The 27,171-nt window shown below is 38.0% G+C and overlaps 1 protein-coding gene across 1 annotated transcript; it reads right to left on the bottom strand.

The window, feature by feature from the left end:
• SNAPC1 (small nuclear RNA activating complex polypeptide 1) lies at window positions 1–27,171 on the bottom strand (the record flags this gene model as incomplete). Its single annotated transcript, XM_080708301.1, has 10 exons — window positions 1–35; window positions 1,286–1,384; window positions 9,476–9,626; window positions 13,179–13,241; window positions 14,594–14,662; window positions 16,663–16,821; window positions 19,522–19,626; window positions 21,156–21,296; window positions 21,457–21,616; window positions 27,044–27,171. The coding sequence occupies 10 exons, from the start codon at window positions 27,169–27,171 to the stop codon at window positions 1–3; spliced, it is 1,110 nt and encodes a 369-aa protein (XP_080564427.1).

Genomic DNA, 27,171 nt, shown 5'->3' with positions numbered 1-27,171 from the left:
TCAGTGTTTTCTTTTCCTCTTTGGTACAGTGAACTCTAAAAAGAAAGATAAAAAGTTTGTCAATTCTAAGAAAAAAAAACTGACACTTAAATGATTATGCGTAATAATATACAGTGAACTAGATAGACATTTAACTGGCAAATTACAGTAAGTATACCCTCCCAACAACCTTCTTCTTCAAAGAGATATTACAGTTTAAAACTTATGCCATTCATTGAGACAGTAAGATCTCAGCCTACTGAGATAGGAATCTACTGAGTCACCCTACACCCTATTTAATAATTAGAAAGTTACTGTAAGTTGTTTCATAGGGGAATGTCCTCCCTACTAAAATAGCAGGGACTCAGGACGCAAGATCTAGAAGCTATCTGGGTCAGTGCTAGGAGAGCTGAAGTGACAGAAGATTTCAATTTCATTTCAACTAACTGTGAAAATGTAGTAAAAACCACTAGTGCCATATGTATGTGTATGTATGTAATATGTGTGTATATATTATATATGCATATATACACATGTTTATATTTCTGGCTACCACGGCAGATGTTATAGTCAACATTCACATAAGTATCCATCTTTAATAGAAGGAAAGATGTGATGAAAAGAAATATTTCCCATCAAACAAAACAGAAAAGATGGAGAAAGTTGGGGAAAGGAAAAAACCAGGAAGAAAATGAAACAGACTCCTAGAAGAAAATGACAAGGAGGATGCAGAATATGGGGTGGAGGGGAGGGAAGCCAAGACAACACTGTCCAGATCACAGCAGGTCAGAGGGCTAGAAAAGATTTTTCTTAAAAAAAAAAAAAGAAAAGAAACTAAATAAAAAGGTACCGGAGCCCACTATGGTGGTGCAGGGCTATAATCGTAGTACTTGGAGGCTGAGATAGAGGATCACAGGTTCAAGGACAGCCTCAGCAAGTAAAGAGACTCTCATCAATCTAGTGAGACCCTGTTTCAAAAATAAAAATAAAATAGGGCTAGGGGTATAGCTCAGAGGTAGAGTGGCCCTGAGTTCAATCCCCAGTACCATAAAAACAAACAACCAAACAACAACAAAAAAAAAATGGCACGGACAGAATGCCTAGCAGGCATCTATATCCATTCATTCACTGTAGTGCCCTTCACTTTTCAGTGTCATGGTTACAGTATGATTAATACTGAAACCCTCCAGTGAGCCCAAGATAAAAGGATTACAAGAACACACACAACCCATGCTCTCCAAGAGTTCTAACATTAGCATCTATGCACATAAGGTCCTGTACTAGTTAGATAAAATCTCATTTGTACCTGTTTCATTGAAACTTTCATTCTCTTCTTCTTCTTCTGTAATTATAGGCATACTCAGACTTAAAGATTTTTCTTCCTCATGTACATTCTGCACATTACCTGGAAATATTTGGAAAATTATTTTATATGAAGACAAGGAATATTATTATTGAAGAAGCTGGACACGATGGAACATGCCTATAATCTCAGTACCTGGAAGGCTGAGACAGGAGTATCACAGGTTCAAGTACAGCTTCAGCAATGTAATGAGACCCCATCAACCTAGTGAGATCCTGTTTTAAAATAAAATAAAAATTTCTGGGCATGGTGGCACACGCTTATAATCCTTGGGAGGCTGAGACAGAAGGATTGTACAGGTTTGAAGCCAGCCTCAGCAACTTAGTGAGACCCTGTTTCCAAATAAAGCATAAAATAAATAGGTCTGGGAATGTAGTCCAGAGGTAGAAAAGCCCCTGGGTTCCACCCCTAGTTCCACAAAAATAAATAAACAAATAAAAATAAAATAGGGCTGGGGATATAGCTCAGAGGTAAAATGCCCTTGGGTTCAACTCCTAGTACCAAGGAAGAAATAATAAATATTCTTTAAAAAACCTTTATACAAATAATGTTATCCTAACAACAGAAAAATTAGATGTCCAATCTAAAAAAATTATAATGGTGTAGAAATACATCTATATCCACACTTTGAAAACAGTCTCTAGCCAGGCATGGGGGCACATGCTTGTAATCCCAGTACTTTGGTGGCTGAGACAGGAGGATCACAGGCTCCAGGGCAGCTTCAACAAGTAGTGAGCTCTCATCAACCTAGCAAGACCCTGTTTCAAAATAAAACTAAAAAAGGGTTAGGGGTATAGCTCACAGGTAGAATGCCTCTGAATTCAATTTCCAATAACAACAAAAGTATCTAATTCTTCAACTAAAGAAAATGGAGAAAAAGAATCAAATTAGCCAAACACAAATATCATATTCAATCTATATCACACACAACAAAATGGAAGCCTTATTACAAAGGTCACTCACCTCCACCCTGGAGCACTTGTCATAAGATCTACACCCCATTAAAACCTCAGCATGTACAGGCATTGGATTACAGTGATTTCCCTTCCTGACTTTGGGAGTATATCTGCAGATATCAGGGAATAATCACGTTACCTCAACTTTATCAAATTACTCACCAACGTAATCTGTGAGTTAAACAGCACTGTTTTTAATGTTGGCTTTGGGGGGTGATACACGGGACTGAAATCAGGGCTTTGTGCACAGTGAGCACGTACTCTACCACTCAGTTACACCCCAGCAAGACTTATTTTTAAAGGCAAATACATTTTCTTTTTCCAACACATTTGCTCCACAACATATATTCTCTAGTAATAATCTGCCATTGATTTTCCATTTCCAAAATACTAGAGGGTTTCTACATAAACTTCCTATTGCCTGAAGAAATATCCTAATTCATCAAATATCACTATCACATCAGGTGCCTTTTTTTTTTTTTTTATGGTGCTGGAGATGGAACCCAGAGGCTTTCTACTTCCGGGCTATACTCCCAGATCTATTTTATATTTTATTTGGAAACAGGGTCTCACTAAGTTGCTGAGAGCCTCACTAAGTAGCTGAGGGTGGCTTTGAACCTGCGCGATCATTCTGTCTCAGCCTCCCAGGTACTGGAATTACAAGTGTGCACCACCACGCCCGGCTATCAGGTGCCATTTAGCACAAAACCTCCATGTCCCCAAAGCAAATCCTATACATACTTTATTCTGTATGTTGATCTCTGTAACACTTGTATAACTTCATACAAATGTTTATGAATATATATTAATGTTTTTCTTTACAGTCTGATCTTCCACTAGAATAAACGGCACAAGGATAGATTTTGGCGTGTTTACATGATGCATCTCCAGCATCATGACATATAAATGTGTCTGGCATATATTAGGGCCTCAATAAGAATTTACTGAATGAGTAAATATGAATTCCACACTGTATTTCATAATGCAGATAGTTAACAAGTACCTATCAACACAGGAGGCAAGCAATTAAACAAAAATGAGTTTTCTGCCCTGACGCATGTACAGGCTGAGGTTTTAATGGGGTGTAGATCTTACAGAATGAAGAGCGCTTCAAGACAGAGTTGAGTGACTTTTAAAAATCCTCATTTTCCTTACAGAATCTAACAATGTCAAGGGAGGATGCCTGAGTTAAAACACAACTGAGAAAATTTCATCGAGTTACTGGAGGATTAACTATAGTTTTAGAGACCTATTTCTACATTAAGTGCATCAATGTTCTATAAAAGCTCTTAAAAACAAGCGCAGTGTTTCACTCATTCAGCATGTAGCCAAGAACGAAGATGTGAATACGCTGAATTTCAGGAAGTTTCTTCTCAAAGTCCACGTGTTAAAATGTGCGAACTTTACTCACAGGTGTGTTCCTCAGAACTTTCTCCAGAAATGAATTACATTTACTGTACATAAAACTGAAATGAATGGCCAACCAGCTTCTTAGGCCATTACAGTGTAGACAGAGCAAAAGCATAAAAGTTTTGCTCTATTTCTATACACTAAAAACAAAAAGACTGATTTTTTTAAAAAAGTAAAGCATAAGAAATAATGAAGTACTGCAGCATAAAGCTATTAGGTTAAATAAACTGTCCCTCATAATTAAGACACTTCCTGATAGGATCATAATATTATAAAGCCCAGAAAAATGTGTTCATGATGATAACCATGCATCATCAGGGGAAAATTAAATTATGTTCAGGATACAGTGTTCTAGAAAATGAGAGCATAAAACACATTTTATTAATATTTTTCTACATATAAAAATGATAAGCCATGCGTGGTGATGCACACTTGTAATCCTAGCATTCAGGAGGCTGAGACAGGAAGATCATGGTTCGCGGACAACCTCAGCTACTTAGTGAGGCCCTCCGCAACATAGTGAGACCCTGTTTCACAACAAAGAATAAAAATAGGGCAGGGGTTGTAGCTCGGAGGTCGAATGCCCCTGAGTTCCATCCCCAGACCCGCAAAGAAATAAAATAAAAATAAATAAATAAAAGATAAATGCACTGTAAAGAGAAACATAAAAAGCAATATATTCTGCAAAGGTATCAACCAAAATAATTAAAATTTTAAAGTAATTTTGACATTTAAGTTATTAAATTCAAGTATCCAAAACTAATTCTCCAGGTGTCAAGTTTATAGTTGTACCATGCTCAAATCTAACTGTGTGGAATATAACTGTTACAGAATAATGGATTACTAGGCATGCAGCCAGAATACCACTAAGAATAAACTTCTTAAGTACATGTCTAATTTAAGTTGCAGAACCACATTTCTTTTTTTCTTTTCTTTTCTTTCTTTCTTTTTTTTTTTTTTTTTTTGTGGTACTGGGGTTCCTGGAAGCCCTTCTACCTCCTGGCTACACTCCCAGACCTATTTTTACATTTTTATTTGGAAACAGGGTCTCCTAAGCCAGCGTGCGCAGCTGGCTTCGAACCTGCGTGATCCTCCTGTCTCTGCCTCCCAAGTGCGGGGATTACAAGTGTGCGCCACCACGCCCGGCCGCAGAACCACATTTCAATTACCTGAGTAAAAGTTTAACCATCAGCCTGAATTCAGACAAACGCATACAAGTCTCAGTTTTGCTATTTATTAGCTAGTTGACCCTGGATATATGCAAAAAAGTATGGCAGATAGTAAGTGTTAGGTAAATAGTAGCTGTCATCATTCTCGCCATCATATTTACTATTACCATCCTTCAGACAATATACATGTTACATTCTAGGAATGAGGGGCAAATATAACTGAAATTTAACAGGTAAATTCAATCAACATACTAAAACCTACTCATATGCAGACCAGGGCAAATTTCCCTATAAATGAAATCCTCATGGTGTCATCCATATTTTCCCAACATTAAAATCACCAACATTCTCCCAATTGCTTAGGCATTCTGCATTCCAGATTCATTGCCCCCAACCATCCTCCATAATCTGGCTCTCATAACTGTTGGCCCATTCCCTTGATTTCTAAACCACCTGGGCAAATATTCCTTACTCTTAAACCTCAACTACTACAACAGCCTATTCCCAGAATGACCTTCAAAGAAACTCCAGTCCTGTCACTAAGTCTAAACTCCACTGCACATTCTGGCCTGGCCACAACACAATCTTCAACATACTGTTCTGGCGTTATTAACACTCATCACATCCTTTATACTCTGAGCAAGACAGACCCTCACTCGACTTCCCCATTACTTTGTCTTTTTTCATGTTGGACCCTTTGTCTTAATGTATGAGCTTTCTCTGTTTTTTTTTTTAACAAATGCAAAGTATTTCTTTGAAGGGAATGACAATTTACCCAATTTTTTAATGTTACACATTTATTTTTAGTCTTTGCCATTTCAAATAATCCTGTGATGAATGTCTTTGTGCATCTGTCATTTGTGCAGAATAAATTCCTAGAAATTAAACTGCTAAGTTAAATGTCATGAACATTGAAAATTTTGACAGATGATTCCAAATTGCTCTCTGAAAAAGGAAGTGCCAATTGAGTCTCCCACTAAAATTCAGAGATTTTATGTTCTCTTACTTATCAATGGGTATTCATTTTAATCTGTACTGCTCTAATGAATTATGTTAAAATCATGACTTAGTTTGTACTTCTTTAATGATTAATAAACTATCTATTCATATATGCATTGACTTCTCTGTTTTTGAATAACCTGTTTGTGTCCTAAGCCCACCTTACTCCTTGGTCTAATTAATTTTTAAGAGCTCTTCTAAAATTAGAAGTGTTTACATTACCGTACATCCTGCACATGCTTTTGCAAGATCTTTTGCCTTTTAAGGAATATAAGGCTTCTCTTTTTGAGAAAAAACTATGAAATTAAAAATACAATTTCCACCAGGTAAGGTGGTACATACCTGTAATCCCAGCTAGTAGGGAGGCCAAGGCAGCAGGATCGCAAATTCAGGGCCAACCTGGGTAATTTAGCAAGTCTCTGTTTCAAAATAAAAGTAAAAGGGCCCAGGGTGTAGCTCCATGGTAGAGCATCTGCCTGGCATGCGTGAGGACCTGGATTCAATCCCTAATACTGAGGGGGAAAATCCATTTTAAGAAAATAATCTTTTTTTTTTTTTTGATGGTTCTGTGGGTAGAACCCAGGGGCTTTTCTACCTCCGGGCTATACTCCCAGACCTAATTATTTTCTACTTTATTTAGAAACAGGTCTCACTAAGTTGCTGAGAGCCTCACTAAGTAGCTGAGGCTGACTTCGAATCTGTGCGATCCTCCTGTCTCAACCTCCCAAGTGTGGGTCACAAGCCTGCGCCACCACACCTGGCCTGGAAATAAACTTCTGATCAAAGAGAAACTATGAAGCGTTTGGATCTTTATTTAGGTAATTCTTATTCAGGTAGTTACCTCTCCTCTCCTTCAGAGTATGTTCTATACCTTATGAACTGTAAAGCTAGTTAGCTAGAAACTTAAACTATGATCAAAATCTGAATTCATATCATGTTTAATTATGCTTTATTCTTTCTCAGAGGTTAAATTCTCCCTGGCACCTTTGATAAATCCAATAACAATCTCAGGTGACATACAGCCTGTACTTAAGTTAACTTCAGAGTTTACCAAACAATGTTTATAGTAACTACATTAATAAAATATGGCTGATGAATGAAGTGGTATTTCATAAATTATACCTGCCAAACATTAAAGATGTAAGGAACTTTTATTTAATTTCTTTCCTACCTTGCACTTCTCCACCACAAAAAAATGTTTCTCAAGTGTTTAAAAAGGCAAGTTCACCAGCTCACCTCCCAGTTGAGCTTTTACTAAGGTTGATTAATAATAAAAAGTACTTGTGCAGGTATCTTTGATTTTAGGAAAAATGTTAATCCACCAGAAGTTTGTATTTTATTTTATTATATTTATTTATTTATTTATTGGTGGTACTGGGGGTGGAACCCAGAGGCTTTCTACCTTCAGGCTATACTCCTAGACCTATTTTATATTTCTATTTGGAAACAGGGTCTCACCAAGTTGCTGAGAGCCTCACTCAGTAGCTGAGGCTGGCTTCGAACCTGTGCGATCCTCCTGTCTCAGCCTCCCAAGCGCTGGGATTACTAGCATGTGCCACAACACCCAGCAAAGTTTGTATTTTAAATAAAAAATGTTAAAAATAATCTCTTTCGAGCCTCTGGCTTTGTTTTTGTTGTCAGTCAGGTTTACTGAAGTAATCATATAACAAAATTCATGATTTTTAATTTTCAATGATCTAGGAATTTTGATTAATATGCAGTTGAGAAATCACAACAGTAATCAAAATACAGAACATTTACATCACTCCCCAAACTTCCCTTCCATCCTGAGCAATCAACATCTGCCCTAATCCCTAGTAACCAGTGATTTGTCTCTGTCCTTAGAGATTTGCCTTTCTCAACCTGCCATATAAATAGTAGATTTTTTTTGTATGTGTGTGGTCCTGTGGATCAAACCCAAGGGCACTCTACCTTCAAACTATGCCTCCAGTCCTTTTTATTTTTTGGTTTTTGAAACAAACTCTTGCTAGGTTGTATGAATATTATAAAAAAAAAAAAACCTCATCTACTTTATTTAGCTATCTAACTTACTGGAATAAGACTATCCATTCCTTTTCCTTAATAACCTTTCCATCTCTATAAGGTTTATAGTGGTGGTTCAGCAAGTTCTCTTTAGAAATTTTTTATGTACAAAATCAGTCATTCACAAATTGTGACAAAGTGCTAGCCTCTCTGAGACTGTATCTCATCTCACTCATTGCACCAAGCTTAGGCAAGGTATTTTTGTATCTCAGATTCTTTTTGATACATTAAATATACATGTAATTTAGGGGTTTTTTTTTTATAATACTTGTGCTTGGTCTAACAATTCTCCTCACAGTATCTGTTAGCTTTGTAAAAAGTAGAAAATTTTCCTTTTTAAGTATTTCTTGGCCACCCTTTAACAAATACGATATATTCTCCTTTGAATTTTCAGTAGGCTCCAGCAACTATTATAAATACTTAATCATATCTGAAATATACTAAAAGCATTTAAAACTTTAATTCTCCTTCCATTGCCTTAATATAGGGAAGTAAAATGCATTAAAAGGCTGTATATCATCTTCATGTACTCTTGAGGCAGCTGGGAGTGTTTGATATTAAGTATTATTTACTAATATTTATTTCCAATGTTCTCCCCCACCACCCTTAAACTTGCTGTTAATCCCAACTTTATGTATGATAAGTATATCTTATTTGTGCAGTTTTAAAAAAGTCAAACTATTAAAATATATAGTCATTCGAAGGTATTTTATAGACAAGCTACTTCATACAAAAAGCAAGGAAAATTTAATATAACTAAAGTAAAACATGGTTTATGGAATGCATTACTCACCACTATCTATTCTGCACACATTTGACTCACACACAAATTACTAATAAAAGGTGCACTAGGTAATTCTGCACTCATTCTAAAGCCATCTGTTACTTTGGACAGGTTTCTTGATCTGTACAAACCTAAATTCATCATCAGTGAAATGATAAACTTGATAAAATTCCTAGCAACAAGACCCCAAGAATCTAAGAAAAGTCTTTTGTGTGAATCCCCCAGTGCTCGGGAGATTAAGACAGGAGGATCGCACAGGTTCGAAACCAGCCTCAGCTACTTAGTGAGGCTCTCAGCAACTTAGTGAGACCCTGTTTCCAAATAAAGTATAAAATAGGTCTGGGAGTATAGCCCAGAGGTAGAAAGCCCCTGGGTTCCACCCTCACCACACACACACACACAAAAAGTCTTTTGCGTGTGTGTGTGTGTGTGTGTGTGTGTGTGTGTGTGTGTGTAGGGGATACTGGGAATGGAGCCCAGGAGCATTTTACCTTTAAGCTACACCCAAGCCCTATTTGATTTTTTATTTTGATACAGGGTCCTGCTAAGTTGCTGACCATGATCCTGTAATCCTCTTGTCTCAGTCTCCAAGTACTGAGACTACAGGCATGCATCACCACACCGAACTATTAATTTACTTTTAATGTTAAATCCCATAATATTCTCAATCACAAAAATATCTAATAAATAAATATTATTAATAAATATAGATGTGGGGAAGTAGTAAAAAAGACTCATTCTCCCTTGTTGAGTCATAGACTGTAAAAGTTACCTTTGTTTCTGGGCGACATCTTCCTTCCCGCTGACTCCAGTGTTCCCTTGGTTCTCTTTTTCTTGGCTGCTTTGGTCTGTCCTTTACCAGATGCAGAATTAGAGTCAGAAGAGTCAAGTCTGACTTGTCGATGCCTTCTTGACTTGGATGCCTTAAAAGCCAGAAACCCAATTAATCATGAACTATAAAACCAATCCGGCGGACAGATACTTCAGAGAAGAGAAAACACAAAACCTAAGATGTACAGAAATACCTGTCATGCAAGTACTTTACTATTACACTGGCTTGCCTAATATATTTACCTGTGCTGTGCACATAAACTTTAAACTTTGTAACAAAGTTTCCTGCAGCTGTCACCATCATTTACTTACCCTGAGTTAAAATGCAATTGTTTTGATATCTGAGCTTGTTAGGAAATAGAGGTACAGAGACAGATAATGTTTAATCCTATTCCCTAATAATGTATTTTCCCTTTATTCAAATAGCAGCTTTGTTTTTCTAAGGTACCACCATGTGTTTTCTTTTTCAAGGGATCTACCTGTGCCTGCACCATGTGCCCCAGATATGGCCAAAAGGATTTTCCCTTCTTCATGGCCACTGTGATTTGCTCCAGATGGGCCAGTGATCTGCATGGAATTCTATTTTACAACTGTCTAACCTTTAGAAATAAAACCTACTCTCTCCTTTGAACCTAAAGCTGAGAACATGCAATGCAACAGCATCATGAACAGTGAGAGAGTGAACGCAACATGAAAGTCAGAAATGAAGGTCGGTCCTAAAATCATTTGTGTCTGAGGCTGGCCAGCCAAGGACATGTGAATTATGTCAGGCAATCCTTATTTACTCAACGGAAAAGTTTTCAGCTAAATATGCAACAGATAATAGGAATTATTTTTTTTTCACGGTACTCAATGGAAAAGTTTTCAGCTAAATATGCAACAGATAATAGGAGTTATTTTTTTTCACGGTACTTGGGATGGATCCCAGGGGCACTCTACCTTCAACCTACACCCCAGCCCTATTTTTTTGATTCTTTTATTTTGAAACAGGGTCTCATTGAGTTGAAAAGGGCTTAAGTAGCTGAGGCTGTCTGCAAAGCATGATCCTCCAGTCTCAGCCTCCCAAATAATGAGATTACAGGCATGCGGCACTATGCCTGACTGATATTAGGAATTCTTAAAAAGCAACAAATTATACCTCAAAAAAGGAAAAGAACCATAACTATGCAAGACTTAAAAATTTGTTAAGAATATCATTTAATTGTATAATAATGAAATAATTATTTGATAATGTCTTAAGGTATACATTAAATATCAATCAGCAATAAATTACACAGAGGAAAAGAGTTCTGGTTAAAAAGAATTAGGGACAATTAATTTATTATCCTTGCTGATTTCATTCAATGTTTTATACTCAATTTATTATGGTGTAGCAAATATGAAACAAATAATCCAGAGTCACTTTTAATTTTTTATTCATTTTTATCTCTATCATTAGAAAATGATGGTACTTCCCATAAATATTTTCTTAGATTCATGAGAAAAATTCAGGGGGAAAAAAAACAACAAAGAATTATGCACATAAATTTGCCAGTACTCCCTCCTGAAACCCACTAGATGAAAGAATAAAAATGCATAAACCCACAAAAACAGAGGTGCAGGAAATAATACAACTGCAACAAAACAAGATTTTGGTAAATGTAAATTGGAAAAATGAGTCATAGCTGACTTAACAAATCAAAGAAGCTAAAACCTCTTAGTCTCCACTGAGGGAGGTTGATATAAAGCAAACCAACCCAAGCAAATCAGGAACTACGGTCATCAGAAACAGGACTAGAGAAATGAGCTAATATGTAGATTGAAATCTACATGTTAGTGTCCCATTTCCCAACCTCAAACAGAGGCAAATGACCTCCCCCTGTGGAAAACAAGAGGTCTGCTCTCTGGAAAGATGAGAGCAGAGAGGCTGTGGCCTAAGAAAACTGGTGTAGCTAGGTAGCTATGGGAATGTGGCCTCTTATGAAAACAGGGCGGGCAAAGGCAATGCATATAAAGGATGAGGAACCTCTTGGCTGATGCTGAGCAGGCCCCTAAAACAATGGAGACGGGCTCATTTCCCACCCTCCTACCCAGACAAGGACACAGAAGACTGCTCTTGGGTAAAAGTGTCTAGATCCAAAGAAAGAAATGTAGGAATTTAAAAAACCGTGTCTCCTATTAACCACTGTGTAACAGTAATATAAACAGACATCTGAGGATCTTCAAGCTTTTGGAGGAAAGTGAAGAAAAACAAAAGACAGGAATCAAAATAAACAGAAAAATGAAATTCAAAGGAGATAGGAAAGCCATGCATGGTGACACACACCTAATATTACAGTACTTGAGAGGCATATACAGGAGGATCACAGGTTCAAAATCAGCCCCAGTAACCTAACCTGAAAACCAGATATTGTGGTGCATATCTCTAATTTCTGTACTTGGGAGGCTGAGACAGCAAGATTGCAGGTTAGAGAACAGTCTCAGCAAGTAGTGAGACTTTCATCAAACTAGTGAGACCCTGTTTCCAAATAAGAATTAAAATTGGGCTGGGCGTGCTGCTTGGAGGTAAAATGCCTCTGTGTTCAATCTCCGGTACAACTTACCATTCCCACCCCACTCTCACACACACAGACAGGAGGAGAGGAAACATCACAAAACAAAACAAAACAAAACCTTCTGCTAATTAAAATCCTTAAAGAGAAAAAGATACTGTATTCTGAGAAAAAAGAAACATATTTTATAAAGAAACATTTAGAGAATAAGAAAAATTCTAAGAAATGAAAAAAATCAGTAGAAAATTTAAATACTAATTCAGAAGAGAATGCATAAAAAGTATCACTGATAATAGAAAAAAAGACTGAAAATAGAAGACAAAATTAAACTTCAAGAAAATAAAAAAATGTGGTAAAGAAATAATATAAGCAGGCATGGTACTACATCCTTGTAATCCTAGTGTTTGGGAGGCTAAGATGGGAGGATTTGAGGTTCAAGGTCAGCCTCAGCAACTAAGAGAAGCCTTCTGCAACTCAAACCATTTCAAATTAAAAAATAAAATGGGGCTGGGCATGGTGGCGCACGCTTGTAATCCCCGCACTTGGGAGGCAGAGACAGGAGGATCACGCAGGTTCGAAGTCAGCCGCGCTGGCTTAAGAGACCCTGTTTCCAAATAAAAATATAAACTAGGTCTGGGAGTGTAGCCCGGAGGTAGAAGGGCTTTCAGGAACCCCAGTACCGCAAAAATAAAATAAAATAAAATAAAATAAAATAAAATAAAATAAAATAAAATAAAATAAAATAAAATGGGGCTGGGGATATAGCCCAGAAGTAGCTATACTGGGGTTCAACTCCCAGTATCAACAACAATAAAAAGAAATAATACAAAAACTTCCTCAGAATTGAAGGTTATCAGAGTGCAAGGACAATGAATGAAAAAGATCCACACCAACTTACATCATCATGGAATTTCCCCATTTCAGGGATAAAAGAAAAACCCCTAAACCTTCCAGGTTCTGGAATACTAGAAGCTAGAAGACAATAAAGGAAATCACACCATCAAAATTCCAGGTAAATATCAGAAGAAATAACTTTAAAACAAGAATAACTAAAGATGGATTGTTGAGCTACACATCTGACTGTTAAAGATTATTATTTGACTTTTAACATACCTGAGGAATAAACGAAAAGGCTTTTGATTTTATTCTTGCTAATGTTTCTGCTCTTTCACATCTCTAGAAGAAAAATATACAAAAAGGAAAAACAAAGTTAAACACACAAATAGCTGAAATTTATGAATACCCAAGTACCTCTCAAGATTTGAGACATGGTAGAATAAAAGAAACTAGCCCTTACTAGGCATATGTTAAATATAGACACACAAATACACACAATACTCTTCAGCAGACATATCAAGTGTCAAAACATCATTCCCATAGCTACTGCTCATTTCATTCAAGACTGAGAATGATAATATGAACAAAAGCCTCGGTGACCAGGCAGAGCCCTTTCCTGTCATTCCTTCCTCACCTCACTATATGCAAGGTGGATGAAAACTCTCAAGTCAGAAGGAAGCAAACAGGAGCTTGGATGCTGGGCGTGGTGGCGCACGCTTATAATCCCAGTACTTGGGAGGCTGAGACAGGAGGATCGAAGGTTCACAGCCCAGTAACTTAGTGAGACCCTGTTTCCAAATAAGAATAAAAAATCAGGCTGGGGGTATAGCCTGGAGGTAGAACGCCCCTGGATGGAACCCGGGGCATTCTGCCTCAAAAACAAAAAAAAAAGGAGCTTGGGCTCCACGCTGGTTGGAAGACTGAAGAAGTAATAAAAGAAGTTATTAAAGTAATAAAAGAAGTTATTAAAAGAAGTTATTGTAATCCCCGCGCTTGGGAGGCCGAGACAAGAGGATCATGCAGGTTTGAAGCCAGCCTTGCTGGCACAAGAGACCCTGTTTCCAAATAAAATATAAAATAGGTCTGGGAGTGTAGCCCAGAGGGTTCCATCCCCAGCACCACCAAAAAAAAGAAAGAAAGAAAGAAAGAAAGAAAGAAAGAAAGAAAGAAAGAAAGAAAGAAAGAAGGAAAGAAATTAAAGCCAGGCATGGCGGCATGCTCGTAATCCCAGCATTTGAGAGGCTGAGACAGGAGGTTCACAGACAGCCTCAGCTACTTAGTGAGGCCCCTTGCAACTCAGTGAGACCCTATTTCAAAATAAAAAATTGGGCTGGGGGTGTATCTCAGAGGTAGATGGGCTCCATCCCCAGTACAGACAAAAAAAAAAAAAAGACATTAAAGCTTTTAACTTGCCTAAGAACTGAGGGCACCTTTGACCAGCATCCTCTCCTTTACTTACTAAAATCTGTTCCACTCACTTCCCATCTACACCTGATGTGTCTTCACAAGGTTTCCAATAAAGAATAGACTAGCTTTTCCCAGAGCCCATGATGCAGAATTTTCTATTTTTATTATAATACTGACCAAGGGTCATAATGCTTGCTTAGTATATGGAATTACAGCCACACATAAAATGAAAGGATGCTAGCCAAACTGCAACCCCATAAGCAATCACAGAGCAGTGTTCTAACCTCTGGTTCTTGTGAATTTCCTTCTCCCTTTTCTTCTTCATCTTTGTTTTTTGAGTTTAAGGATGGATTCTAAAAGAAATTTAAAAAGTTATTTAAACATACTACATATATACATATATAATGTAATTAACAGCCTATCAGTTTCATAAGTGAGGATCAATTACTTATTAATCCATTTAATTTATACAGAATGGGTTTCACCGTGGAATATTTGTACATGCAAATAACATACTCAATTACTTTTAATTACTGAAAAACAAGCTGGGCACGGTGTCAAACACCTGTAATCCAATGCTTGGAAGGCTGAGACAGGAGAATCGCATGTTCGAGGAAAGCTTAAGCAATTTAAAAGAAATTTCATTTTAAAATACAACAGGGCTGAAGTGCAGCTCAGAGGTTGAATGGCACTTCAGAAGTTGAGTGCCTCTGGGTTCAAACTTCACTATTCAAAAAAACAAAACATGCCAGGCGTGGCATAGTGGTATAACACCTGTAATCTCAATACTTGGAAGGCTGAGACAGAAGGATTATAGGTTTGAGGTCAACCTCACCAACTTAGCAAGGCCTTTAGCTATTTAAACCCTGTTTCAAAAGAAAAAATAAAATAGGGTTGGGGTTGTAGCTCAGTAGAATGCCCCTAGGTTCAATCCCCAGCACCACACAAACAAAAAAATTGCAAGTAAAAAATTACGAATTTATTCTTCCCAAGATTGTCAACTCTTTATCATTTCCCTTGTTAATGTTTTCTAAAATTCAGTTTTAAGCTAGTAGAATGGAGATGTAGCTCAGTAGCTCAGGGGTAGAGGGCTTGCCTAGCATGCACAAGAGCTTAGGTTTGATTCCTAGTCCTGAAAAAAAAAAAAAAGTTGTAAGCTAGCTTCCTTTATATACTGGAAAGTGCCAGCAATGAATGTTCATATTCCCAACTACTTGAGAAGCAGAGGCAGGAGGACCCCAAGTTCTAGACTAGCCTGGGCAATCTCAAATAGAATGATAATCTTAAAAAAAAAAAAAGACTGGGTTGTAGCTCAGTGGTAGATTGCTTAGCTAGCATGCATGAGGCCCTGGGTCCAATGCCCACCACCTCAAAATAACAATAATGATATAAAACAGAAAAGCAGCAACAAATCTTTCTGAGGAACAACAGATAATGCTTACTTATAATTTGTGGAAATACTAGCACATGATCAGGCACAGTAAGCAGCCAGAATTGTTTTTTTTTTTAGAATATTTGCTAAAATAAAATGAAATTGTAGTTTCAAAGGTAAATTTAGCAAAACTGGCACTTAGGTTTCCAGAATAAAAAAGTTTCTCCAGCTGAAAAGGCAATGTGGAATATAGGCAGCTCTAGCAATAGTCTTTTTAGATCTGAAAACTGACAATTTGCATTGATGAGACTCACAGCAGATAAGCTGCCCAGGGAGAAGGCGTGGTCAACAGAGAAGCAGAGCATGCCTGGCCCAGCAGGAAAGCCACCACGGAGGACACCACGCAGCAGGTCAAACAAGCATTAGGAGACCTTCTGACTTGTTTTATCAATGCATTATACGTGTACATATAGTGAAATTCAAAATGATACAAGCATGCAGATCTTCTGGTTTTAAGAGAAATTGTGTTTTTTTTTTAATTTTAAAGTTATAAATATTCACATATTAGTAACTAATTCAAAATATTACAATAATGTTAGGATCTATACTGTGCCAAACTAAACATCAATATTTGATCTGGCCCAATTTGCAACTGTGGAAAATGCCCAATTATAATATAATTTAATTTATATTTTATAATTTATATAATTAAAATTTAAAGCAATTCAAATTACAATTATAAAGATTATAATAAACCTGTGGCATTACAAGATTAATTACTCTCATAAATATTCCATTTGGCAAGTCAAAGAATGTCATACAGCTAATGAGTGAGAGAGCCATATCTAGAAAGGTAAAGCCACCTAAAACTATCAGGAGAGTGCAGCCTCCAAACCAGGCTACCTGGCAGTGCTATAACCCACCGCGCCTGGATATTCAAGTGTAACTCAAGGGCAAAGCACCAAACGCACCAGCACTCACCTGCCTGTCTCTGTGCCACTGCTGATGCTCCAAAACTATGTTCTTAATATTGTAAAAAAAATCATCCTTTATCAAGCTGAGGGCATTGTCTGGCTTAGATTTATCAGCTGAAATTGTATTTTTCATGTTCTGATAGTGTTCATGAACATTCAGCATTTCCTACAAATGAAAAGATGAGTCTTTATTTCAACTTTTTAAGACAATACTGAAGCCCAAACCAATGCAACACAATCACCTTCCAAAGTGACAGTGAGTTAACAGAAATAACATGCTACAATACTATGAAATAATATAATTATGCAAGAAACACAATACAGCTTCATTAACAAAGAGATTGCTTCCTAGAGCTATTAACTTACTGAATTCAACTTAACACTAGTTAAAACACACCGTTGAGCCGGGCATGGTGGTGCACACTTGTAATCCCAGTACTTGGCTTAAACAGGAGGATTACAGGTTCATAGCCAGCCTCAACAACTTAGTAAGGCCCTCTGCAACTTAGTGAGACCCTGTTTCCAAATAAGAAATAAAATCTAACTCTACTGTATTTAAATCCACTTTATTTATTTTTTATTTTTTGGTGGTACTGGGGTTCCTGGAAACCCTTCTACCTCCGGGCTACATTCCCAGACCTAGTTTATATTTTTATTTGGGAACAGGGTCTCTTAAGCCAGCAAGGCTGGCTTCGAACCAGCGCGATCCTCCTGTCTCCACCTCCCAAGCGCTGGGATTATGAGCATGTGCCACCACGCCCGGCTTTAAACCCACTTTAAATGAGGGGTAAGAATTTCTACTATAAAAAATTATTAAAATTGTTAAAAAATCTATATTGTTATATGGTAGGAGAAAATCTACACAAAACATCTTACAAAGTTTCTGCATTATACTATTTAGTATATTTAGTAAATATTTAATTCCTTCTGGTGAAGTAATTCTCTTTCTTTTTTTTTTTTTTTTTTTTTTTGTTGTTGTTGTTGTACTGAGGGTAGAACCCAGGGACTTTCTACCTCCAGGCTATACTCCCAGACCTATTTCATAGTTTATTTGGAAACAGGGTCTCACTACGTTGCTGAGAGCTTCACTGAGTAGCTGAGGCTGGCTTCGAACCCGTGCGATCCTCCTGTCTCAGCCTCCCAAGTGCAGGGATTACAGGCATGTGCCACCACGCCCGGCAATTCTTAACCTTTTTAGAGGCATAAAGACTTATGAGACTCTAAGGAGAGTTAGGGTACCTCACTCTAACAAAGTTTGCATATGCATCACACCATTTTCCCACACAATTTAGTAGAGGAGGAAGTACATGAACTATCTGAAGACCATCCATGAAACCAAGATTAAGAGTCTTTGCTTAGCTGGGCATGGTGGCGCACACCTGTTATCCCAGTACTTGGAAGGCTGAGATAGGAGTGTTGCAGGTTCAAGGACAACCTTAGAAACAAAATGAGACTCTCAGCAACCTAGTGAGACCTGTTTCAAAAAAAAAAAAGCTGGGGGTATAGCTCAGAGGTAAATCCTCCTGGGTTCCATTCCCAATACCGCAAGGAAAAAAATCTTTGCTGAAAAAAATCACTTTAAAGAATGGGTCACCCTGCTTTCAAAAACCAATTTGCTACCTGAATTATAAACATCATAATTACAACTCAACCTGACAGGGTGATGCCCAAACATTTGAGCAAATCAAATCAAAGATTTGATCCATCTTTCACTATTAATATAGGGAGAGTGAATAGGGCTAGGGAAGATGGAAGCAACATGTACCAGGGTCTACGGCATGCCCCATGCCTCAATCAGCACTCTGCAAGCTCCATTTCATCTCAGTTCTCACATCTGGATGGAATAAAGACTGTCATCCTAGTTGGGTGGAATAGGCTGAGGCAAGAGGATCCTTTCGAGCCAGCCCGGGCAATAGAGAGAGACCGCGTCCCCAAAAATAGAGACTGTAATCCCAACACTTAAGAGGGGAAAATGAAGGCTGAGAGATTTAAGAAATGCTCCTCCCTTTCCCCCTCTGTAGCGATTCTTTGAAATGCCATTAATTAGAAAGTGATGACCTTATAGTGGGAGTTTGTTTTACCTCAGGGCAGTGCTTTTCTACTTATGTAAAAATCTGTATTACTACTTATAAAATTTTTTTCTTATTACTCTACAACTCAAATGAAATATCAAAGTATCAAATGATAAAACTGTTTTAAAACCACAAATCTTATTCATAATTCTGGATTTCAAATGTCTGTTTTGTCAAAATAGTCTTGTTTTCAATGTTTTTTTTTTTTTTTTTCATGGTACTGGGGGTGGAAGCTGAAGGCATTCCTACCTCTGAGCTCTACTCCCTCCCCTATTGAATTTTTTTATTTTGAAACAAGGTCTAAGTTGCAAAGGGACTTGTTAATTTGCTGAGGCTGGCGACCAACCTATGATCCTCCTTTTTCAGCCTCTCAAATAATTGAATTACAGGCATGCGCCACCATGCCAGGCTTCAATGCTAAGTTTTTAAATAGGGTTGTAAAAGAAACTTAGGAAACAAATGTCTAGTGTTAAAAAAAATTAAAGTCCTTTTAAACTCTTGTTTTCCAAACTATCTAAAGTCAAACAAACAGTAGTTTTATCACGTGAATCTACTAATCTTGAGTCTAACCCAGTCTCCCACAGCTTCCTGTTTTTCATTATGCTTCAAGTTTTATAAACCCTGATATGTTGAAGTTGTCTTATTTCTGATACTTTAGAGAAAGTAAGAGTATTCTATGATGGGTTAAAAATCACTGGAAAAACTCAATATCCAGTAGATTACATTATAAACTTAATACATAAAAAATGCAATAAAATATTTTTAAAATTTCAAGGTCATAAAATCAAATTTACCTCTAACACATCAGAAGTGATGAGTTTCATTACACGATCATTTGGGTCCTTAAATTCTTCTGTAACTTCAGCTCGCTGAATTTTCTTCTTCATTCTATATGAAAGCTATAAGATAATAAATGTTTTTTTTAAATGGATGCCTTTTAAAGGAATTTCTTTTAAAAGTACTGAAATATGTTGGGCATTGGTGGTGCACCCTTGTAATCACAGTACGTGGGAGGCTGAGCCAGGAGGATCACAGGTTGGAGGCCAGGCTCAAAAACTTAATGAGGCCCTCCACAACTTTTGACCATTTCAAAATAAAAGGGGAGTAACTTTGGAGGTGAACAACTCTGGACTTCATCCCTAGTACCACACACACACACACACACAAAATACTGAAATATGAACTAGTAGTAAAATTGTCTATCATTAACATGAACAAAACAAAGTAGCTCTACATGTATAGTTGATACATATCTATTTTGCAAAAACGACTAGATTTTTAATTATATTTCCTCTCATATGTAGAAGTTAGAAAGAAAAAAGGAAAGAAGAGGGGAAAACTCATGAAAATGGAAGAGACCAGTAGAGTACAGGAAGGGGAAGGAAAAGAAGGAAAATAGAGGTAATGGGGAACAAAACTGAATAAATTATGTTATGCGCATGTACAAGTATGCAACAAGTAATCTCACTGAATGTGTAACTATAATGCACCAATAAAAGAAATCTTTATTTTTTTTTTTTTGGTGGTACTGGGGTTTCTGGAAACCCTTCTACCTCCTACCTCCGGGCTACACTCCCAGACCTATTTTTTATACTTTTTTATTTGGGAACAGGGTCTCCTAAGCCAGCACAGCTGGCTTCAAAGCTGCGTGATCCTCCTGTCTCCGCCTCCCAAGCAACGCGGGGATTACAAGCGTGCGCCACCACGCCGGGCAATAATATACTTTTTTTTTTTCTTTTTGGTACTGGGGAATATACCCAGGGCCATTCTACCTTCGAGCCACAACCCCCCCCCAGCCTTATCTTATTGTGTGTGTGTGTGGGGGGGTACTGGGGTTCCTGGAAACCCTTTTCCGGGTTACACTCCCAGACCTATTTTATATTTTTTTTTATTTGGAAACAGCGTCTCTTAAGCCAGCGAGGCTGGCTTCGAACCTGCGAGATCCTCCTGTTTCTGTCTCCCAAGCGTGGGGATTACAAGTGTGCACCACCACACCCGGTGTGAAATCTTACTTTTAAGCTCAAAAATTAGAGGCTGAATTTTTGTTTTCAGGGGAAAAAAGTCATGAGAAAACATTTTCTCTTATTTTAAGAAAACTCTATGCCATAGCTGTAATCCCAGTATTTGCAAGACAGAGACAGGAGGATTGTAGGTTTAAAGCCAGCCTCATCAACTTGGTGACAGTGCTAGCAACTTAGCAAAACCCCATTTCAAAATAAAAAATAAAAATAGGGCTGGGAGTATGGCTTGAAGTTAGAATGAATATCCCTGGGTTCAATCCCTAGCACCACAAAAAAAAAAAAAAAAAAAAGCCACAAGTCATGAATAATATTAATAGTCATTCCATTTTGATGGAGACTGAGGTGCTCTAGGGACAATGAAGTATAGCTGCTCATCTTGAAAAGACCAATCACTCTAGGCAACATACCAATTTAGGCATTGCAGTAAAGTGAAATGCTCTGTCTAGTCGAAGCTTCCTAAAAATGTAAGCTGCATCAAAATGTTGTGCATTTATCAAATCTTGCTGAAACTTTAAAACTTCTTCCCAATCCCTCAGGGCAACTCTGATCTGCAACCAGAAAGAGTTAAAAAAAGAAAAAAAAGAAGGTAAGTACCATGAATGTATTAAAATTTTAAAACACTGTCATTTCTATGTAAGTCAGTTTATTATATAAATATAATACCTGTTTCACATTTCTGCTGGGAGAAAGCAACTCACCAAGTATTACCTTTTGTTTTGGTTGACACAGCTGGGTATTATATAATCCATACAGCATATACAAAGCACCAACTCTGATCTGGAAGGTGTATGGAGGTAAAAAGTATCGCCAAGCCAAAGCTAAAGCTTCCTTTGTAAATGTGTTTTTTTCTAAATTTCTCATTTTCCCACTGGAAAAAAAAAATAATATGACTTATTAAGCAAATAAATAAACAAAAGCCAGAAGACATGTATATTTATTTAAAAAGCAACTGTTCATAACTGAATGAAGAGTCCACACCTGATCCTTTCATGATTCAAGCACATGTTTACAATCCCAACTTGGGAAGCTGAGACAGGATGACCACAGGTTCAAGGATAGCCTCAGCAACTTAGTGAGACTCCTAGGAAGAACCTGTTTCAAAATGAAAAAAATAAAAATAAAGAACAGAGGTAGAATGCCCCGGGTTCACCCCCCAGTGCCACAAAATATAAAAATAAATATGATTCCAGCACAAAGAGCTAATTTTCTGCTGTGCTTTTGACACCAAGGCACAAGCAACCAAGCTCTAGGTAAATATGATACAGCTTACAAAAATCATCAACTTTACTTGTCAAATTGGAAAGCAAAGAAGAACTTCAAATTATTAATGGCTGAATATTTTAAAAAGTGCCAAGACATCCTGCTGCCTCAGCATCTATGTGTTGAGACCCCACTCCACATAGTTAATCAGCAAAAAAGCCCCGAGAAGGAGGTATCGTCTCTGGCCAAAGTACCCCCCACTTTTAGATACCCTTCACTATTATTCCTTTTAACTTTCTACACGAATTGCTCCAGTGATGTGAAATCAGGACTATAAAAAGAAACTGAGTCCGTGGAAATAAACTCTCTAATAATTTGTCTAAACGTCCTTGGCTCTGCTCAACAATAATGAGAAACTGGCCAGAATTCAGGTACTGTGATAAGCATTCCAGCTGCAGCAATTACAAAGGGTCTCCGACCCTCACTCCAATCACTAACTTAGGTTAAGCCATTAACTCCGGTAAGGTAGCTCAGTTCAAGGTAACTGTTTACCCTGGAGATCCTGCCTAGAGACAGAGAAGAAAAAACCTTGTGTGTGACCTTAAAGCAATTTAGTTGATATACAACTTAGTTGCTCAAATACAATAGACCCAAGGAAAAAGATTGTTGACTTTTACCTCAGTATGAGCATTCCTGGAGACAGAGAGACTGACCGCATGGTTAGAAATGAATATGACAAAATAAAGGACAGACGTTCTAAATATATATGTATGAAGAAAAGGAAATACCGTGTAAGAGTAAGAAAAGCATTTTTGCATGAAGAAGAGCTTATCATAAGAAAGTCCCAACTGGGAAAGAAAGGAATTAGAAAGTTAGAAGCAGGTTGCAGAGGGTTTGTGACAGGGAAATGGATTATTAAAGATGAGTAGGCTTTTAATAGGCTTGTTGTCTAAAGAAGAGTGTTCAGCAGTTAAGGAAATACATCTGACAATTAAAACCAAGAACTTTGTGGTGTTGTTTGTGGTATTTTGTCTGCCAAACTGTGTTGTGAGTATGCTTAAGCTTTCAGATTTAGAAGATAAGATGCCAACACCTGAAGAAACTCTATCGCATCCATCTGAATCACCACATCTCCCCACACTTGCTATATGAACTGAGCCCAAAAGATGGAAAGTTCCAAGAAAGTTAAAGAAGATCCCCCGAGAAGCCCCCAAGCCTTGGGCATGCCTGTTTTTCCTGGGAGATCGGCCCCTGAAACTGCTTATCTGCAAGACCTTGGAGAGGATTGGGAGTTAATCTCTCGAAGATCAACAGCCAGCTAAAGGACTAGTTTTATTACCTTTGTTTACATGTCATTCATTATTATTTCACAGTGATTGCATTCACCCCCTCTTCTCTTTATCATTAACTTTACTGGTGAAGGGTATAAATTTCTGGGTCTTTTGTAATAAAGTGTCATTGGCTCAAGAAGCCTTTGTCCACCTCAGGTTCTTTCCAAAGCGTCGTCATTTAGGGACCTAAAGAAAATTCAGTCCCTAAAGGGAAAGAATCGCTGCAGACAGGAGGCTGCAGAACTTCACCTGCCTTTTGCCCCATCTTTCTGAGGATTTGACTGGGAGCAGACAATAACGACCGGACTGAGATTAGTCAGCAACAAAAAAGCTTTTTTTTCTTTTCATTTTTCATTTTGGAGGTATTGAGGATTGAACCCTAGGACACTCTATTACTGAGCTGTACCTCAGACTTTTATTTTTTAACTTTGAAACAAGGTCTTGCTAAATTTCCAACACTGGCCTTAAACTTTAAATCCTAATGCTTCAGCCTCCCAAAAAACTGGGATTAAAGGCATGTATCTCTGAAAATATCTAAGATTAAAATAGCCATATTTAAACCGGGGGTGGTGGCATACGCTTATAATCCCAGCATTTGGGAGGCTGCAACAGGAGGATCGAGGTTCTAAGACAGCCTCAGCTACTTAGTGAGGTCCTTTGCAACTCAGTGAGAACCTGTTTCAAAATAAAGAATAAAAAATAGGGCTGGGGATGTCACTTGGAGGTAGAATGCCCCTGGGTTCCATCTCTGGTACTGAAAAAATAAAATAACCATATTCCATATATATGTTACAGAATCAAAAAGTGTGCATCTAATATTGGATGGGTCCCCCAATTTTCTTAGGAATTTATATTAAACCACTTCCTTCCTTGAGAAGCTTAGGTAAAAAAGTTAAGAAAATAATACAGTATAACCCACCCTCCCATTCTCCAGAGCACTGCCAAGCTTCTAATAGGAAATGAAGAGCAGGGTAAAAAAGAAAATTCCATCAATTTCCAAAAGCTTTTTCCAAACATCCAACAGAGTAAAGCTCTCTCAGAAATCAATGTAATAACATAGGAAATGTTTTCTGTGAAGATAGATAGCAAAATTATTCAAGTACCTGAAACTGTGTCAAGTTTACCCAAATTTAAAAAAATAACAAGATCATAAAAATGTCAATATGGCATCCTTCTTACAGCTTTGGGTAAAATAATTAAAGAACACATAAAAAAACAACTTGAGCATATTATGGGCAGTTTTCTATATAAGACCTAAAACCAGTAGATAATAAAATGTCGTTTTAATACAACATTAAGCCAGGCATAATGGTGCATGGCTATAATCCTAGTAACTTGGGAGGCTGAAACAGGAGGATCACAGGTGTGAGACCAGCCTCAGCATCTTATTGAGGCCCTCAGCAACTTGGTGAGAGCCTGTTTCAAAATAAAAAGTAAAATAGGGCTGGGGTGGGGGTGTAATTCGAAGGTAGAAAGCCCCTGGGTTAAATCCCCAGTAGCAAAAAGAATAAAAAGCCAACCTTAACTAAAATAAATTTCAAAGTGTATCACTTAATATAGAAACGCAATAGAGAAATATAATGATATGCTATACAAATATAAATATGTTGACATTTTCATTTAATAACAGCTGTATAAAACAACAGATATTATCCAGTAGACAGGTATAAAACAGAGGTAAACTGTTATTTTCCTATTTATTAAAAATTAGGGTAACTATAAACAAATTTTCCTGACATGTTCTTTTTTCCCCAAGAAGCAGTACAGTGAAAAACCATATATTTTAGAAACAAGTAGACACAGTACATGACTATAATCCCAGCTACTTAGAAGGCCTAAGCAGAAGGATCTCAAGTTTTGAAGTCAGCTTGGACAATAATTTGGTAAGATTCTGTCTCCAATATAGGTTCTACAACTGTTCTACCACCTTCTAGCTGTAATTTGGAGGAAATTAACCTCCTTAAGTCTCAATTTCCTCACCTATAAAACAGGGATAATTATACCTTTCAGAGTTCTATGGATTAAATAAGTCAAGCTAGAAGTGAATTACCTTTAGTAGCTATTTAAAAAAAAATTAGCTCTCCTTTCATTAGCTGTACAACAAATAGCTCTACATCCTCCATCCCTTATAATTAATATTCTACACAGGTAATTAGTTTACATCAACAGAGAGAAAAAAGAGAACTTTCATTATTTTTACTCAGCAAAACATTGTTTGTTTTTGTGGTTCTGGGGCTGGTACCCAGAGGCCTTCTATCTCCGGGCTATACTCCCAGACCTATTTTATATTTTAATTGGAAACAGGGTCTCACTAAGTTGCTGAGAGCCTCACTAAGTACGAGGATTACAAGGGTGCGCCACCACGCCAGGTTCAAAACATAGTTTTAATCATAAGGTCTCAATCACTTTGCTCTTTTCAATATATGTGCTATATTAATGGAAACACCAGAGTCATCCAGTCACTCTTTTTGGGGATTCAATTTAGTAGAGGAGGAAATTTAAAAGTAATAATAATGATGAACATTTATTGAGCACCTGAGACATTTAATTGAACACATCTGAGACATTTAATTTAATAACACATCTAAGCTCATTTCATCTTCACAACAACTATATGAGGTGCTGACATCATCTCTATTTTACTTGCTCAGGCAAATAATTTGTCCCAAATCCGAGTTAGGGGATCCTGCATTCACTCAAAAAAATAATCACACCTGGGCTCCATCAGATATCTGTGCTTTTAACCATCAACCTATACTGCCTCAACTACACAATCACAATAAAATGTGGTAGCGGGATAAAAAGAATCAGAGTGCTATGTGGATTAAAATAGAACGTGAACGCGGGGCGTGGTGGCGCACGCTTGTAATCCCCGTGCTTGGGAGCCTGAGACAGGAGGATCGCACAGGTTCGAAGCCAGCCTCAGCTACTTAGTGAGGCTCTCAATAACTCAGTAACTTAGTGAGACCCTGTTTCCACATAAAATAGAAAAAACTAGGTCTGAGAGTATAGTCTGGAGATAGAAAGCCTCTGGGTTCCACCCCCAATACCACCAAAACAAACAAAAACAAAAAAAAAAGAACGTGAACATCTTAATCTAAAAGGGCAAAAGACTTTGCCGAGAAATTGTCTCCTTGGGCATAAATATCAATGAGGAATAAAATGGAAACACAAAGGGAGTCGGAAGAAAAGCTCTAAGCTCAGGAAACACCTCTGGAGGGCCAAAGGCAACTGCTGGAGCTAGAAAGTGAATGCAGGGTGAGCCTGGGAAAGAAGGCTGGAGAGACGGGCAGAGGCCGGGCACCCGGGGTTGCCAGGCACGTTAGAGACTTGCGTGCAGCCTTATCCCAAAAACGGGAAATATTGAAAGGTGGGTGGGGCGTGATCTGATCAAATCTGCACTGCAGAAAGGCAAGGCTGTTTTTGCACGGTGAATGAATTCAAGCGTGCGGGATACTGTCTTCGCTCGTTGACTCCTGCTTTTTAGACATGGGGTCCTAGGAGAACCAGACGAGAGGAGGTCAAAAGACTGGTCTGGGTCGAGGGGGCGGGAGACAATAGTAATGGAGTTTAGAAGGGAGGCCAGGCAGAGATGCGATCGAGGCCCGACGAAACCATCCAGGGTGACTCGTCACCTCGAGCGTCGGGGTGGCTTTCGGGGACCGCCGCTCAGCCCTTCCCACAGCTTCACTACGGACTGGAACGGGGCAACTTTCCGCGCCGCCCGCGGGCAGGAAGAGAGGCAGTGGACGAGAAGCACCCACCAGAAGATGGTCCCGAACTTCATTTTCCTCCAGAGTTCCGTGAAATCCTCGAAGCGCACGCTGTCCATCTCCTGGAAGCGACTGAGCAGCGCCTTGCAGTCGGCCTGCAGGCCCGCAGGAACCGCCAT

Source organism: Muscardinus avellanarius (assembly GCF_963383645.1).
Source record: "Muscardinus avellanarius genome assembly, chromosome: 12".
In the NCBI taxonomy this organism is placed as follows: domain Eukaryota; kingdom Metazoa; phylum Chordata; class Mammalia; order Rodentia; family Gliridae; genus Muscardinus; species Muscardinus avellanarius.
Note: the sequence above shows the minus strand (reverse complement) of the source record. Positions and strands in the feature narration are given on the sequence as shown.